General features: G+C 39.4%; 1 protein-coding gene across 1 annotated transcript; it reads left to right on the forward strand.

Moving 5' to 3' along the window:
* Window positions 1-1,757: 1,757 nt before the first annotated feature.
* Window positions 1,758-15,275, forward strand: reeld1 (reeler domain containing 1; the record flags this gene model as incomplete). The annotated part of the gene is made up of 6 exons (XM_079580579.1): window positions 1,758-1,794; window positions 3,252-3,467; window positions 7,619-7,868; window positions 9,030-9,139; window positions 10,378-10,766; window positions 14,610-15,275. The coding sequence occupies exons 1-6, from the start codon at window positions 1,773-1,775 to the stop codon at window positions 15,273-15,275; spliced, it is 1,653 nt and encodes a 550-aa protein (XP_079436705.1). The 5' UTR covers window positions 1,758-1,772.
* Between the last annotated feature and the right edge of the window lie 3,576 nt (window positions 15,276-18,851).

Raw genomic sequence — 18,851 nt, forward strand, 5'->3', positions numbered from 1 at the left:
ACGAGAGTTGTAGCTATTATTAGCAATAAACATCCGGGCATTTTCTATGTAACACAGCCGTGCCAAACAAACAATACATATTGCGGCGGGGGTAATCTGAAATCAGGGGGGGTAACTTGAAATCAGTTTCAGGTTACCCCTGGGGGTAATCTGAAATCAGGGGGGGTAACTTGAAATCAGTTTCAGGTTACCCCTGGGGTTGTGAAATCAATTTCAAAGTACCGGGGGGGGAAAGGTGAATGGGGGGTAGTTTGAAATCGCTACACCGGGACCTTCTTGCTGTGAAGCAGGCCGCTAACCACTGCGCCACATGCTGCCTTTTTTTTTCTTTTTCTTTTTTTTCCAAATCAATTAAAGCAACACCTTAATAGATAAAATGAACTATATAAATGAGTGTTAAAAATGATCTGAGTGGGTTTAACACTAGAACTGACTTTCTCTGACAGATTTGCTAAACCATTAAAGTGTAAATAACAGAGGGTTGGTGGGACGGGCCACAGCTGTCGGCACATCCTGGTCCCGAGTTCTGCCTGGAGATAATCCTTCACAATCACACAGACCGAAGAATGTCCACACTCCAGATCTGAGGCATCACACCGTCCTTCAGCACCTCAAAACAAACCTCAAACACTGAAAGGACCGTCTTACTTCTGAGCAGGAGGAAACCCACTGTTTGGAGCTCTTTCACCAATTTGATGAGAAACGTCTTCAGATTTTGTGAACAGGATGAACAAAATCGATATTGTTGTAGAAATCTGAACCATTAACCCCTTAACTCCCACCTGAACCGAGCACATTTTCTCCAGTTTGGCTTTACCCCAGTCCAAAAGCTTCTGGAAAAAAGCTGTGAAAATAGCAACAAAACTGAGACTGAGACAAAAAAGTGAGAAAACATTGACAAAAAAGTGACGAAAAATTGCTGAAAAAGTGGCAAAAATGTCACAAAAATGTCACAAGAAATTGACAAAAAAATTACGAAAAAATGACAAAAATGTGACAAAAATGTGACAAAATTTTGATAAAAAATTGACAAAAAAATGACAAAAATGTGACAAAAATGTGACATAAATGTGACAAAAATGTGATTAAAATGTGACCAAAAAATGACAAAAATGTGACAAAATTTTGCTAAAAAATTACAAAAATGTGATAAAAATTTGACAAAAAATGACATGTGACAAAAATGAAAATGAAAAAAAAAATCAGATGACGTGAGGAAAAAGATCCTCTCGGTTCAGGTGGGAGTTAAGAGGTTAACTGTTTATTCCTCTCATCATGTCACATATGCTTAATGGACATTTGACCATTACATACAGTGACCTATAATCAGTGAGCATTACCTCATTTGTTCCTTCTAGATAACTTCATGCGTTCTTTGGATAAACAGTCATCTAATCTATAGAGATGCCCTTGTCCATGGTGCCTTACGTATCTGCTGTATCTGTGCATCTCAACAATGTAAGACTACTTTGACCATTACATCATTGGTCCACTCACTTGGGCAAAATGTCTCTCCATATGCATATGTCAAATAAACCTCAAATATATTCTCATATTCTTAGGCCCTGTCGTGTCTTTCCAACTCTAAACTTGTGTAGAAGGTGTTGAAATAGTTGCTCATCATTTGCAAAGTGCAGTGACGTCAGAGCAGACTTTGAGCCCCTCCTTCCACATCCTGGACCCCCCAGAATCCCCCCAAGTCCCAGGACCAGAGGCTAGATGATTAAACTGAACACTGCGGAGCTCGGGCTGGAACTAAAAGCACAAGAAACATGAGGTTGACGGCAAATACAGGTGAGAAAACTCTACTCAGTTATGTATTTTTATGTATTTGTTCACATGTTTCGATTTATTCCCATTAATACAGATATCTGGCATTTCAGTAAGATAAGTATTTTCTAATAAATGTTGATTTAAAGCCAGTTTTCATCCAATTCAATGTTTTTTAATGACTTTTAAGGCCTTGGTTTAAAGGTGCATTCAAAAACGTTAACCTCACACCCTCCACCTTAACCGAGCGCATTTTCTCCAGTTCAGCTTTACCCGAATCTAAAAGGTCACAGCCTATAGATACAGAAGGCATCTCGTCATAGAAGGGGGCGTGGCCTCACCGAGGGGGACAATAGGATCTTTGGGGAAACACAATTTTTCACTCTTTTGTTTGCCATTTTCTGGTGGAATATGAACTTATTTATCACATTCAAATACAGTCAAGTCTGAACCGCGTCCATATGGAAGTTTATTCACAGCAGATTGTTCAGTAGAAACAAAGAAAACAGCAATTGTTGCTAACATTAGCATATGTAGCATGAAGCTAACATAGTTTCCTGGTTAGCATTGTCCCTTTTTTTATGTATTCATGGGCTGTTGAAGCACTTTAATCCTCTCCATGTCTCTGTATCATTATTTAGTGCAAAAATATATTAATCATTCAGCATTTGTAAGGAATTGCGGAGAAATGGGAGAATTATTATTATTTTTTTCCTCCGCTTTGTCTTACCCCTCTGACTGCTTTGAACATGACCATATATGGGCAAATCCAAAGAGCCCGCCTGTATAGATACAGACGGCATCTCGTCATAGAAGGGGGCGTGGCTTCGCCGAGGGGGAAAATAGAATCTTTATAGAAACACAATTTTTCACTCTTTTTAGCCATTTTCTGGTGGAATATAAACTTATTTATCACATAAATAAAGTAAAGTCTAAATCAGGCCCAAATGGATATTTTCTCACAGCAGATTGTTCAGTAAAAGTGAAAAAACGGTAGTTGTAGCTAGCGCTAGCTAACCGTTAGTATTAGCCCGATGCTAACATGTAGCATCATGTTAGCATTCTCCGTTATTTATGTATTTATGGGCTGTTGAACCACTTTTCTCCTCCCCATGTCTTTGTATCTTTATTTAGTAGAAAACCATATTCATAATTCAACATTTGTTAAAGTAGTTTTTGAATAATTAAAGAAAGTTTAGATTTTTCCTCCAAATTGTTTTCCCCCTTAACTGTTTTTAAACATGACCATATATAGGCGATTCCAGAGATGCCGCCTGTATCCATCTATGGGTTGCCAGTGAAAAAGGATTTTTCATGGAGTGTATTATTGCTATTGTTGTGTTTGATGGATTGTGGCTTTTCTTGTTTTGTGGCCACACTGCCTTCACTCTGCCCGATCCCGTCAGACCTTGGAAGCAAAGCAGAAAAGCGCTGTATAAAACCGTGCGTGTTCAGTGACTCTCCCTCTCTGTCCCCCACAGGCCTGAGGTACGATGGGTCCGCTCCAGTCCTGATTCCGGTCCTGGTCTTGCTCGCGCTGCCTCGTCCCGCGCTGCCGTTCTCTCGCGGCGCCAGCGGATCCTCGTGCACGAGCATGGTGCCCGGCCACGTGCACGCTCACCCTCACGACCCCGCCCTCAGTCACGTGACCCTGCATGCCTCCAGCGCGCGGTACCTGCCCGGCCACCTGGTCACCGGTAAAACACCTGATATTAGTCATGTGACTTGTGTTGTTATAGCAGCCATTTTGAATACCAAAGCAGTACTACAACGTGCAACAATATCTCTACTCAGGATGAAAGTGAAAGACAACTGATTGACAGTGGCATTTTTATGTACTTGTAATCATTGCTCAAGAAGAAAACAGTTAAAACATGGCCCCAGAGACGCACATTTATGAGAAAAAACCAGTGAGTCAGTGATAAAGATGTTAGCATGCTACCGGTTAGCATTTAGCTTCAACAGCTCAGCTCTGACCTCTCTAAGAGAAAGCGCTGAACCACAGGATACAACATGTGACAGAGGTCAGAGGTCAGAGCGGTTACACACATGTGTTTATCGTGTTGAAGTCAATGACAGTTGATTGTTCAACACTAACAGTAAAAAACGTCAAATGGAATAATCCAAAGTTACAATGATGTAAAAATATTGTCCAATTTACACTTTATACTTTACACATTCTGCAGAAAATAAATGATCTTCAACAAGAATATAGTAATCTAAAAAGTCTAGTTGGAAACAAAAAATGGCCCAAACTATGTTGATACATTCTCCAAATTTTAAACTTGAGCCAAGAAATAATGACGAGGTTTGACTCAAGGGGAAGACCAAAACAATAGATTTGATTTATACTTTCCTTCCAGATTAATAATGGCTTAACAACATGCAAAATGTAATTATAAAATAGAATACTGTAACCAATCAGTTACACAAATATCATTCGTGCAAATGTCAGAACACGGAGCTGACAAGCACCGTATCTCAAAGCCCAACGGAAATCATAAAACTGGAGATAATGTAAGCTGAAGGTACAAAGTCCCGGATCGAAACGAATACAGAGTAGTAAATGTTACACATTAAACAAGGTGGATTCTATAAGCGGATAAAAAGGGGAACTATATTGTAAGGCATAATGCAATTTCTCCATCTGTGAGATCAATAAAGTACCATCTTATCTTATCATAATACCAGGAGTAGTTTGGCATCTGCACAGTAAAGACATTACTGCGCAGATTTCGAACTACTCCTGGTATTATGCCTTACAATATAGTTCCACAAAATCCACATTGTTTAATTTTGTGTAGTTGTACTTTGTAGTGTAACACTTCACGTAGCCATATTTAAATAGGGAAACGTGGAAGAGCTCGGTAGCTTCTATCTTCACCTAGTTTGGAGCTATAGATACAGACGGCATCTCGTCATAGAAGGGGGCGTGGCTTCGCCGAGGGGGAAAATAGAATCTTTAGAGAAACACAATTTTCCCTCTTTTTAGCCATTTTCTGGTAGAATATGAACTTATTTATCACACATAAGTAAAGTCAAGTATAAATCGGGCCCATGTGGATATTTTCTCACAGCAGATTGTTCAGTAGAAGTGAAAAAACGGCAGTTGTTGCTTGCGCTAGCTAACCGTTAGCATTAGCTCGATGCTAACATGAAGCATCAGGTTAGCATTCTCGGTCGTATCATCTCTGGAATCGCCCATACATGGTCATGTTTGAAAACAGTTAAGGGGGAAAACAATTTGGAGAAAAATCTAAACTTTCTCTAATTATTCAAAAACTACTTTAACAAACGCTGAATTATGAATATAGTTTCTACTAAATAAAGATACAAAGACATACGAGCGATCGCTGTTATTGTTTACTTCCGCAATTTTCGCCGGATGTTTGGTAGGCAGCTGATGCATACAGGCCTCTAACTCGGTTTTATAAAATGATAGATCTGTTACAGCGCAAGAGAAGCAACGCCCTGTTTATGGACATTGTTTTTGCTGATTATAGGATTTTAATAAAATGTTTATCAAATATGAAAATGTAAAATGCCTACCACGGCCAACGGATGTGACGACATCGCGATCGCTCGTATGGGGAGGAGCAAAGTGGTTCAACAGCCCATAAATACATAAATAACAAAGAATGCTAACCTGATGCTACATGCTAGCAACGTGCTAATGCTAACGGCTAGCTAACGCTCGCTACAACTGCTGTTTTTTTCCTTCTACTGAACAATCTGCTGTGAGAAAACATCCATATGGGCCCGATTTACACTCGACTTTATTTATGTGATAAATAAGTTCATATTTCACCAGAAAATGGCTAAAAAGAGGTAAAATTGTGTTTCTCTGAAGATTCTATTTTCCCCCCCGGCGAAACCACGCCCCCTTCTATGACGAGATGCCGTCTGTGTCTATAGTTAAACATATTGGTGTAAAAATGAACAGCAAACATTTCTTATTAATACCTCTTTGCAGGTGTTCATTTTCGTATTAAGGCTTGATTGATTTGCCAAAGTACAAGTTGTATCTCATTAAAGGTGTGTTTTTATTAGTAGTTTTGTTTGGATTGCCCCTCCCAACCATTAAACCACAATCCATTATTAACTGAGGCAGGTAAGGCGAGGCTTTGTTTACCGAGTTTCCATGTCACCCGAGAGATGCAACACTGGAGTTTAATTTGCATAAATGAACCGTGAGAGTGACTATGAGAAAAGAGCATTGTCTCGATGTTTGTGTAGACTAGACAAACGGTAGCTCCATTGGATTACACTGGACTGAACCAAGCGTTATCTCCTGTCTGGCTTTACCCAAAAGCTTCTCAGCTGGAGAGTTTACAGACTGTAGACCAGGGTGACGCCACATTTGAAAGCTAAGAGCTACAAAACTCTTCTAAGCTTCTTCCTTGTTTTTGTTATCAGGTTTTCGTCACATTTTCAGTTGTTTTTTTGTGTAAAATAACTGTGATCTAGCCACAAAAAGGTGACATGTCAAAAAAGAAACTAAGAGGTGATGAAAACGCAAAAATGTGACAATCATAATGAGGAAGAAGATTCGTTTTGTGGGTCTTAGCTTTCAAATGAGGCGTTACCCTGGCCTATAGGCTGTAAACTCCAGTCGAGAAGTTTCTAGTATTGCGTAAAGCCGAACTGGAGAAAAAGCACTCGGTTAAGGTGGAGGTTTTTGTTCAAATAATCTCCTTCATGACATGATGGGCCTCTCCTGCAGTCTCAGAAAATGGCCGCCATAACTCAGAAGTTATGGCGGCCATTTTGAATACCGAAGTAGAATTATGCAGTACTACAACATGTGACAATATCTCTACACAGGATGAAAATGAAAGACGACTGATTGATCGTGGCATTTTTATTTCATCGTAATCATTGCTCAAGAAGAAAACAGTAAAAACATGTGACAAAACCAGTGAGTCAGTGTTTAAGCTGCTCAAGATGTTAGCATGCTACCGGTTAGCATTTAGCTTCAACAATTCTCCAAAAGAAAGCCCTGAACCACACTCCAAACATCTAGCCTTGGATACAACATGTGACAGAGGTCAGAGCTGTTACTGTAGTACAGGGGTAGGCAAGCTTGTGTCATGGAGGGTAGTAAAGCCCTTTTTTTCTACAAATATAAGTTTTGCACATAATATATGACCTAATGGGGTGTTTTGCTGGAAAATGTGAAAATACTGACAATATTTTCCACTTTTTAGAGTCCTTTTCATGTATTTGGTCTCTGATTTATGAATTAATGTTTCTTCAAAATTCTCTTGGGGGGCCAAAGGTGCAGGAGGGCCGAATTTGAAAAAAACTGACGTTGCCTACCCCTGCTGTAGTATTTCCTCAGTGTTCATAGACGTGAGTCACACATGTGTTTATCATGTTGAAGCGGTTGATAGTTGCTAACCGATAGCATGCTAACGTCTTGAGCAGCTTAGACACTGACTCAGACTGAGACTGTTGACATGACAAACTGTAAAACTCACAGAGATAGGTTTTCTGTTTTCTCTTTGATGTGTTAGTTTAGTCTTCAGAGTGAAGCAGATCTTTAGTAAATCCTGCTGTAGTTCGACAGACAGAGATTTGCTGCTTATATCACATAAACGTGCGTCTCTGGGGCCGTGTTTTAACTGTTATCTACTTGAGCAATGATCATAAGAACATAAAAGTGCCACTGTCAATCAGTTGTCTTTCATTTTCATCCTGAGTAGACATATTGTTACATGTTGTAGTACTGCATAATTCTACTTTGGTATTCAAAATGGCCGCCGGAACTATGCGTGATGTCATTGGAAACGCATGTATACAGTATTTTAAGACACATGTGTTAGCGTCACCTCCGATTCCTCCGCAGTGACGGTCAGAAGCTCTCGTGACTTCATGGGCTTCCTGCTCCAGGCTCGACGCGCCGAGAGCCCGCAGAGTCAGGGCGGGATGGGCGCGGTCCTGGTGGGCGGGGCCTGGACTCTGACTCCGCCCGGGACCCACACGATCCGCTGCATCTCCGACGGCGACACGGTGACGCACTCCGACAAACAGCTGAAGAGGAACCTGTCGTTCGTGTGGAGGGCGCCGGACCGGCCCGTGGGGGACGTGCGCTTTTAGTAAGAAGATCTACTTTTAGGAATAGGGCTGGAAACATTTTTCGATACCAGAACTTTAACGATACTTAGATTTCGATACCGATGCTAAAATATTTTGTCGTGTAGAGCCAGAAAACAGCGCAATAATGTGGGGAAGATTTGCCACTTTGCAATATCGGGTTCTTCTCCAAGGAATGTGTGAGGAATGGGGGAAAATTGGGAGAAATTGTGTAAAAAAATGGGTCAAAAAGTGTTAAAAGGTGTCAATAAAGTGTTAAAAAGAGTCAAAAAGTGTTAAAAAAGGGTTAAAAAAACCGTGTTAAAAAAGGGTAAAAAAAACGTGTTAAAAAGGGTTAAAAAAATGTTTAAAAAATGTCAAAAAAGTGTTTAAAAGGTGTCAATAAAGTGTTAAAAAAGTGACAAAAACTGTTAAAAAAGGGTAAAAAAACGTTTAAAAAAAGGGTAAAAAAAAAAGGTAAAAAAAGCGTTAAAAAGCAACAGAAAAGTGTCGAAAAAGTGTCAAAAAGTGACAAAAAATGGCAATAAAAATGCTGCGACAATCTGTCAAAAAAGTTCCGATCACTTTTGTAGATCTTAGCTTTCAAATGAGGCGTTACTATGTTGCTCTCCAGGCGAGAAGCTTTTGGATTTGGGTAAAGCCAAACTGAAGAAAATGTGCTTGGTTCAGGTGAGGGTTAAGAGCTTAAAAAGCCCCATTTCTAAAGGCAAATAATTTTGCCTTTAGAAATGGCAAAAACAGGGGGAAAAATGGGGGAAATATTAGTAATAAAAAATGAGCAAAAATTAGGGGGAAAAATTAGAACACGAGAAACAATTGGGGCCAAAAGAAGAAGAAAAAATGGGAAAAATGGGGGCAAACATTGGGCATAAATAATGAACAAATAAAAATGGAAAAATTTCAAATGGGGGAAAAATGTTGGAAAAATAATAGTTATAAAAATGAGGGGAAAAAAAAGAAATGGGAAGAACTGGGGCAAACATTAGGCAAAAGAAAGAAATAAAAAAAATAGAGGGAATGGGGAACAAATCATGTATCAAAACTTTACAGATTTCGATACCTGTAGTACTTTTTCCCCGATACCGCATTGTTTTTGTTAAACGGTATCCAGCCCTATTTATGAATTCACAAATGTAATTCAGAGGTTTTTCTTGTGTTGCCAGTATGACCGTGGTGCAGTCGTACTTCGTTTACTGGACTGGGATCCGCTCGCCCGTGTTGCATGATGGGACTCGCGGGCGCTGGAGAGGAAGCTTTCACTCCATGTTACAAGGTTTTTCTGACTTTATTCATGAGTTTTGATATTTGTTTTTGTTTTGTCACGGCTCCACAACATGTGCCAGGTTTAGTTTTATTGTGCTGACATATTAGTTATAAAGATTTTGTTCCGAAGCGATAATGTAAATCCAGTTTAGTTTCTGACTAAACTAGTTATTAGGGAGGAAAGTGTGTTAGTGTGGCTAGTCTATTGTGGCTACTTACACTTTTTCATGTAAATCAATGGAGAAACAGTGAATAAGTGCAATAATTAAACACCTCATTGTGAATATTCGGTCATTTATTTATTTACAGGTGAACGTTTAAATGCTGAGAGAGAAAAGGCTGTTGCCCTTTCAGTGTCAAATATTATCAACCTCTTAACCAAGCACATTTTCTCCAGCTTGGCTTTACCCAAATCTAAAAGCTTAGAAAAAAAAGAATAAGACAAAAAAGTGATGAAAACATGACAAAAAAGTGTAAAAAAAAGTGTAAAAAAAAGTGTAAAAAAGTGTTTAAAAAGTGTAAAAAAAAGTGTTAAAAAAAAGCATTAAAAAAGTGTCAGAAAAGGGTAAAAAAAAGTGTTTAAAAAAGTGTCAAAAAAGTGTTTAAAAAAGTGTCAATAAAGTGTTAAAAAAGGGTAAAAAAAAACGTGTTAAAAAAAATGTTTAAAAAATGTCAAAAAAGTGTTTAAAAGGTGTCAATAAAGTGTTAAAAAAGTGACAAAAACTGTTAAAAAAGGGTAAAAAAAACGTGTTAGAAAAGGGTAAAAAAAAGTGTTAAAAAATGTCAATAAAATGTTAAAAAATGGTAAAAAAAACGTTTAAAAAAAGGGTAAAAAAAAAGGTAAAAAAAAGTGTTAAAAAAGCAACAGAAAAGTGTCGAAAAAGTGTCAAAAAGTGACAAAAAATGGCAATAAAAATGCTGCGACAATCTGTCAAAAAAGTTCCGATCACTTTTGTAGATCTTAGCTTTCCAATGAGGCGTTACTATGTTGCTCTCCAGGCGAGAAGCTTTTGGATTTGGGTAAAGCCAAACTGAAGAAAATGTGCTTGGTTCAGGTGAGGGTTAAGAGCTTAAAAAGCCCCATTTCTAAAGGCAAATCCACAAATCCAAGGGAATCACAACAGCTCTTTCTATGAGAGGCAGAGAGGAGGGTGGGTCGGTGCCAAATCCTACAACCCTGGCTACTCACTATTGAAAACCCAATCAAATACTACATCACAGTAAAATGAATGTCTCTTTTGTTCCCAGTTCAAACGTCTGATGAAGATTCAAGTCAAGATCAAGAAGACGAAACCGCAAACATCACGACTTCCGCAATCCAACCAGCCACCGACAGACACACAACAGGCTTCAACACTTCAATTCTGGCAACTCCTTCAAGGTTCAGAACTCACGAAGCTCCCACTTCCCCTCCTCTCGACAACTTCACAGTGTCTGCAGCCAATCCAGAGAACGAAGTAAAGTTGATGAACGGAACCAAAGGAGCTGGGATCGGCGCTTTCATAGGATACAAAGCTCTGGTTGAAGATAAATCCACTCAGACCAACCCAGAAGATGCTGATAGCAACAGATTAGCGTTGAAATTCACTGCAATTAATGGATCGGCCAAAGATAGTGAAGCTAACATGCTACCTCTGGTTAATGCTACCCACTCTAGCTCCTCACTGGACTCGTTACTAAATTACGCTTTTTCTGATGCAAGCGGTGTAACGCAAACTCCCCAAACGACAATCTTAAAAACTAGATTGGCGACTACTTTACTGAAGAATGAGAAGAATATGAATGAGACAAGTGGAATTTCAGTTACAGAAGGTTTTGAGGCACAAGAAATGTCAAAACAGCCAGAAACAAGTAGTTTAAGTCATGCACATAAACCTGGATTTGGCCAATCTGTGAGCAAAGAACAAAGCTTTCCAGGAAATTTGGCAAAAACAGAAGGAACGAGTGAAGATATGTTAGAGTCTGCAACAGAAACCCCTAAAATATCTTTACATACAAGTCAAAGCTGGATTGAAAGAAACCATTCGACCAATGGTGCACCACAAACCAAACAAGTTCATCAAGAAGAATTAACAACTAGATCTACGAAGTTTGCCCCATTCAAAAGGTTAAAAGACCTTCTGTTACATTTAGATTCTCTATTTGAAGACGACAAAACCACATTTCCACCATTTGTAGCTAAACCAACCAAATCCATAACCACAAAGACCTTATCTCCAACATATCCAACGCCTAATTCAAGTGTCCAAGGAAAACACATAACAAGGACTACATTAAATGACTCTTCTGACATTGCTACGATAAGTTCTGGCACTAAAATGACTACAAACCCGATAAATACAATGTTAAACCATGTTTTGACAAGCGGTTCTCAACATGAAACACTAGGAGAATTAAAAGAAACACTTCTACAGACAAGTAAGTCAACACAATTGACCAATTCTGATCGAAATACAGATATTCCAAGTACGTCAACTAGTCCCACTTCTAAAACTCAAAATTTGGCATCAATGTACACAATTTCCAGAGGATTTTCTACCATTTTCCCAACAGATTTCAACCAAAAAGCCACAAATTCCATGGCAGGTACTTCAAGACCATCAACCCCACAAACGTTATTTCATGGGTCTAAATTTCGTGATAAAGCCACAGTTTTTAAAGGTTCCACAATTGCTCAAACAACAGCACAGAACACTGCTTCTTATGGATCAACACATTCCTTTAAATTGATCACAGAAGGTCCTACGAGCAATACATTTGATTCAACGTCTATGCATTTACCTAGCACGACATTACAAGATGGAAGTCCTATGCAAAACGCTTCTACTATTCCTTCCATTGTGTTTGCTTCAACTTCTAGGTCAAAATCCGGCGCTGGTCAATCGCTAAATACTGTGTCAACCGATTTTCACAATGAATCCGCAAAATTTATGATGAACGTTCTCGCAAAACGAACAAATTCAACTACTTTTGCTTCAGATTCGAGTCACAGATCCAGCACAACATTGCAAGAAACTACAAAACGTCCATCGTCCACTTCTACGTTTTCTCACACAAACGGTTATAAAGCAGCTACAATTTCGGAATATATTACCCCAACAAGTTTGCTAATTGACCAGAATCCAACTTTGCGTCAAAAATCGTTATCTGAAAGAGAAATGGCAAGTGAGACGAACAGTTTGACAAATGATGCAACAACCAACGAGCAACCGAGATCGACTACTTTGTCTAATGATACGACACCTCATTCTGGTCAACAATCCTCTCAATTTTCTTCCGTTCTTGCGTCAACCTTAGACCAAAAGGTAACAACAGTCTCTAAAGATGCTAAGATTACCTTTAAAAATCCAATATTACATGATTATTCAACCAATTTTCCATTCTACAGTAGAGTTGAACCAAGAGATTCCTCCACGGTTCCAACATTGTCAAAAGAATATACTTCAACAACCCTTAGTGATGATTTAGACCATGTTTCCAAGTCTTTTCCAGTTGATTTTTCTCAATCAAAGGCGTCAACAGTCGCTCAATCATCTTCTACTGCTAATACTGAATCCAACAGACAAACCACCTTCGATAACAGTCTGCGTAATATCGCCAACACATCGGAATCAGCAAAAGTCTTAAACAGAAAGTCAGATTTTCCACAAAAAGAAAGCACTTTAGTTTCAGAAGTTTCTACACCATCTGGTCCCCTGTCAAACAATTCCCCCGTCGATTTGCAACACTGGCCGACCTTCGAAGCCTCTGTAGAAGCATCTACGACACAGCTGAGTTTTGAACATGTTTCCAGCCTTGAACCAAAAAGCACCAGTACCGTTCAAACGAGAAGCCGTGCAAATTCAAATACTGCAAGTCAATGGTACGTCAAATTAGCTACAACCTTTCAGGACACTTCTTTAGCTCCCACATACCATGTCAGTCCAATAAAGGGTCATGGTTCTACTTTGGAAGACACTACTTTTCTTCAACAAAACAGCTTAACTATTGCTAAAACTGCTAAAACTATTGACAGCACGAGCCAGTCTGAAGATTCAGAGTCTAGTGCCATTTCAAGCCCAGCGTACACATCGACAAAAGGGTCTCATTCATCAAATTTCAATGACACTTTTGCTATTACTGTTGAAGACACCGTTATAACTTCTGATAGCGATAGCACAGTAACCACCTTTTCAAAAAGTCCATTGGAAACAAATTCGTCGGCCATTGTTGGGACCAATTTCATTCACAGTACATCTCAAGAAGGTAGTGTGATTCCTTCAATTATGAGTTTGCGTGAAGAGCTTAAACAAGCACCGAAAGGCATAACGATTGACATAAATTCTTGGCTGAATTCATCCTTAGAACATGCCAACACCTCTTCGACAATGGCAATTCCATTGACTTTTTCATCCTATACCAGTCCGTTGTTGGATGATTTGGCTAAAATTGGTGCTGCTACCAATTCCGAACAAAACCAAGCTTCTGAAGAAACTATAGACCCAACAACTGAACTTTTTGGAGTGAATGGTAATAAAGAAATAACCCATTCAAGCCAAAAAACCTTAAGACCTACAACAGCTTCAACAAGTCAATCAATTCTGGACAAACATAGTGTTAGCCCATTGACTATAATCTCTCCTACTACAGCTACGCCACATCTTTCTACACTGAAATCCTATATAAACCTATTAACTGAAGGAAGTACTGCTACACTTCTACACAAGTCTTACTCTTCGAATACGAGCCCAGTTTCTAGCATCATGACTAGTCCATCATTAAGAGGTTCATCTGCAGTAGATCTGAACAATACTCCTCAAAGAGCTCCTATTTCCCCCTTTCGTCAACCTACAAGTTATTATCTCCTCAAAACTAGAGCTAGTTCTAGCGCGGCATCAAAGACAACTGCTACCAAATTCAACCAAATGTCATCAACAATAGAAGATTGCCCGTCAAAAGCTGCAGCCAATCCCCCCATAAATCCAACACAGACTTCTACTACATTAACTCCTGACCTTTTCCCACAAAGACCTCGTCAGTCTACGATTCGATCTATGTTTTATCCTTCCACTTCTCAACCCGCATCGAGCACCGTTTCGATAACCAGGCAAAGATCGAGCGTTGGATCAAATAGTCCATCAGAAAGTCTGAATTTTGCCAGTTCCGATCGAAAACCAGACTTAAAAGGAGATGCGAGGGGTCTGACAACTCAATCAAGCAAATCAAAAACTAATCTAGCGTCTGAATTTAAAAATCTGGACCACAAAATGACCCCGATTTCTAAAGATGAAATCCTTACTACTGCTAGATTGAACCATTCTTCTGTCGAATTTTTCAATCCAAAATGGCCCAATGGCTCCAAAACAGCAACATTAGACCCAACAATCCCATTGCTAGTCACAACTTCTTCGGCAAATGGTAAACACAGACAAATAAGTTCAACTATTGCGGCTTCAAAGGTCACACTTGAAGGCTACAATAGATTTCCAAATTTGTTTAAGAATAGCACGCCAAGTCTTTCGTCAACTTTGCAAACTATGACAATGGCAAATTTTCCAAAGCTTCCAACTCAGTCGCCCATTTCAAGTCCTCCGAATGTTGTGATAGACGATGGAATAATGGCTAAACCGCCTTCTCCAACTTCCAGTCCCGTAAATGTCCGACCCTCCGCCGCCCGTCGATCCTTCATAAACCGAATCGCGACTTCTTCGACGACTTTACCTCCAAAAACGCCGATCGTCGTCGCTTTGCCGAACCGCGACGCCGAAGCGAACTCCGCCGTATCCCGCATCTCGCAAAACACCGACCGCAACGCCAAACCGAAAGTCGAGGTCAAGGCCAAGCTCCCGCCATACCCAGACCCGGACCGGGAGGGGAAGTACCCGGACATCATCCCCAGGCACAGCGCGTGGGAGCTGGGCATGCTGCTGGGGTGCTCGGCCGGCCTCGGGATGGTTCTGGTGGTCGGGGTGAGGTACGTGTACAGGCAGGCGTGCAGGAAGAGGACGCAGGTGACGCTACACGACCGGGAGCAGGAGTACAGCCGCGGGGAGAGGGGCCTCATCCACGTGCAGGAGTGCGGAGACCTGGTCCGGGTCAGGAGGATCAGGGAGAACAGCTTCGTGCTGCTGGCGGAATACGACATACTGGCAACACCGGGGGACTGAAGGGGACGCTGTTGATTTGTTTTGTTCACTCGAGGTTTGTAGGATTTGTAGTTTTACAGTTTTTCTCAACTGACAGGAACATTATTATGATTATCCCACCATCTGCTCTGAAGCTGAATGCTTGATTTTCTTGTTTGATGAATAAACATTTCAAAAGTCAAGTTAAAGGGATATTTCAGGATTTTTGACACAGGGCCTCATTTCCTAGTTATCCAGAGTGTTGCTGATTTCTGGAGATATTTTTTTTTGTAATTCATGCAGTTCTTATATTTGAAGAGTTTCGTGGCGCTAGGCTAGTGCAAGGCTAGTGCATTTCTATGGTATCATCGAGCCTGCATTAAAAACAGTCTGACCCGCTCCACAGAGCACCTGAGGCAAATCACTTATAACACCAGACTAACCATATAAATGTCTGTGTTGATAGAATCATGTTTGGAATATAACTGACCTGCATCACATGAATGATCGCATTTTGAGGGACTATTTTCTAGCAGATCACTCCGCCGCCGCCTAGCTTTTACAACCACGAAGCTGATGCTGCTCAAATATAAGTTATTTTAAATGCAAAATGGTAAAAATTACTCTATTGACACAGACATTTATATGGTTAGTCTGGTGTTATAAGTGATTTGCCTCAGGTGCACAGACTGTTTTTAATGCAGGCTAGCTGATACCATAGAAATGCACTAGCCTTGCACTAGCCTAGCACCACGAAACTCTTCAAATATAAGAACTGCATGAATTACAAAAAAAATATCTCCAGAAATCAGCAACACTCTGGACTAGAAAATGAGGCCCTACGTCAAAAATCCTGAAATATCCCTTTAAATCTAAAATTTACCTCTTACCTCCTGCATTAACTGAGCACATTCAGTTTTACCCAAATCTAAAATCTCCTCGACTGGAGCTCACAGCACGTAGGCCAGTGTAACCCCTAATTTGAAAGACCTACAAAACGGATCTTTTTCCTCACATTGTCGTCGCACTGTTTCTTTGTCACGTTTTTGTTGACATTTTGTTTTTGGAGCTCTTCTGATGCTTTTTCCCATCCTCATTTACGTCTCGTTTCTGTTGCAATTTTGACAATCTTTTCAACAAGCTTTTAGATTTGGGTAAAGTGTAAGAGGTCAGAGTGAAGCCATCAAAGACAAGGACAAAAAGCTGAGGCACGATCATCATTGTACAATTTAAAAAAGAGCAACCTTTTTACAGCCTTCAATCTTCATCGATCCGAGTCTCATATACAAAGTAACAGATGATTTGGCCCCAGCTCTTCTGGCAGAGTTGATCAGCTAAAGAAACAGCTCTGAGTGCATTACTCGAGGCTCTGCCAGAGGTGAATGTGCCGGTTAGACTGAGGAGGTCAAACAGTTCAGCACTTTAAAAGCCTTCACTAATGTGGCTTGTTAACCCGAGACACTATTGCAGGGCGTTTTTTCCCCGGGCAAATACATTTATGTGATTTTCATTATGATGGTTTATCCGAGTGTCTGTGGGTAGTTTTAGCTTTGTCTTTGACATCTTTGCTGGCCTGGGAATTTTTCTAATCCAAACACACTTTATCCCACAGGCTCATGTTTACAATAGTGATAGGGCAGGGCAGGGTTAGTGCATTTAATCAGGCAATCTTGTTTTCTTTCAAGGTTGACATTCAGGGCTGCCACATTAACGTTGCAACTTCACCTTTGCTCCTGTCAAAGAGTTCGGAGTCTCTGGTCTCACAGCAAGTGAGTGACACATAGTTGTTTTAGTCGGCAGGTCATTAATCCCCATTCAAAACATGACATTTGTCTCTCCTGCGGTTGTTTGTGCCGAGGACACTGAGCTTTCACCAGAGAAGTCTCACGTGTCCCAGGAATGAATGGACCAAAAATCAAGTCTCCATCTTCATTATTTTATTTTTTTAGGAATTTTTTGTTCCCAAATTCCTAATTTTCCAATAATTTTGGAGCATTTTCATCTGGTCCCCTCATGATGCTTTTCTTTCATTATATTAGACATGACACAGTTAAATACAAAAGAACACGGCTCAAATGTGTCATGTATTGATAGATTTTGAAGTTCTTTATTCTTTATTGGGTGGATTTTCTCAGTTGTAAAATCACCCGGCGTTAGTGATGGTGTTTTGAATTTGAGCGATAGTTTTCTAGGGTTAAAAACTGCAAAACATTATTCTAATTCAAACTTGCTGCTGGACTGTATTGTAAATTTGTATTTGGACTGTTACTGAAGACTAAACAAATGTATTTTCAGGTATTTTAATTGTCATCACATAGAATTTCTTCAGAAAGTTACTAAATGTAGCTGAGTACTACCTGACTCTGGAATCGAATATGTTGCTCTGAATTCTTATCTTTAATACAGACCGGATTGTGCTGTATCACCAGGAAATGTAAATGTTTAATACAACGATTATGAAAAGAATGTAAACTGCTCAAAAATAAACTTACTAAAATGTCTTTGTTATGATTTTTGTACATACAAGCTTCATTCATAACGTGATAGAAAATGTTTTTATTGGTCTACCTACCCGATTCTTCCCAAACTAAACAGTTTGTTTCATTTTCTCAATGCAAAGCACAATATTGAGCTAAACTGGCAACTTTCTGATGGAACAAAAGGCTGTTAAACGCTGCGTGGAGTTTATTTTTAGCACAATCGACTGGGCTGACTCTTGTTCCGCGAGTTGGACGTGTTACAGTCTTTGAAATATTTTGGCAAGACCCGGATCTCTTCATTACAGAGCGCGAGAGCCGCCATCTGTGCAGCAACGCCGGAAAATTCTCCCCCCTCTCTCCGCACAATTAGATCAGCACAATAGGAGCAAAATGAACTGGAGATGATGTGGCAAGAGACGGGGCGATAACGACTCTGACCTTTTTAAATACGAGACATTTTATGGGCCAAAAAAGAGCAATGGAACTTGTATTGAAAGCTTGTGTTACAAAATGAGCCATCGATTTCCTCGCAGCTCAACACGCAGAATCTTTTACTTACTTATTTATTCATGATCCCCCCTCTGAACATGTCCTGAGGCTAATTAAAGTATCGACAGCAGGTGGAAAAGAAATACAAGATCTGTGTATACAACTTTTAAGGCTGTTGGTCATCAAAAGAAAAAATAATAAAAATACAAGCTGAAAAAATTTAAAAAAAAAATTGAAAAAGAAATTGGAAAAAAAAAATTGGAAAAATGAAAAAATAATAATAATAATAATAATAATTGAACATTTGGATAAACAGGTAAAATGGGAAAAAACATGGAAAAAAATTGGGAGAAATTTAGGGAAAAAATATGGAAAATTTGGGGGGAAAAAAACAAACAAAAAAAAAAACATGAAATAAATGTGGGAATTTTTTCAACAAAATTTAGCAAAAAAAATTGTGAGCTTTTTTCTTAAAAATGGAAATTTAGGAAAAATATGTAAAATTTGGGGAACAAAAAGGTGAAAAAAATCGGTTAAAGATTAAAAGAAAAAATGATAAAAATCTAAATCAAAAATAATAAAAAAGTATAAGCTGAAAAAATGGGAAAAAATGAAAAAAATTTGAAAAAAGAAAATGAAAAAAAAAAAA

This window comes from Gobius niger (assembly GCF_951799975.1).
Source record: "Gobius niger genome assembly, chromosome: 21".
In the NCBI taxonomy this organism is placed as follows: Eukaryota; Metazoa; Chordata; class Actinopteri; order Gobiiformes; family Gobiidae; genus Gobius; species Gobius niger.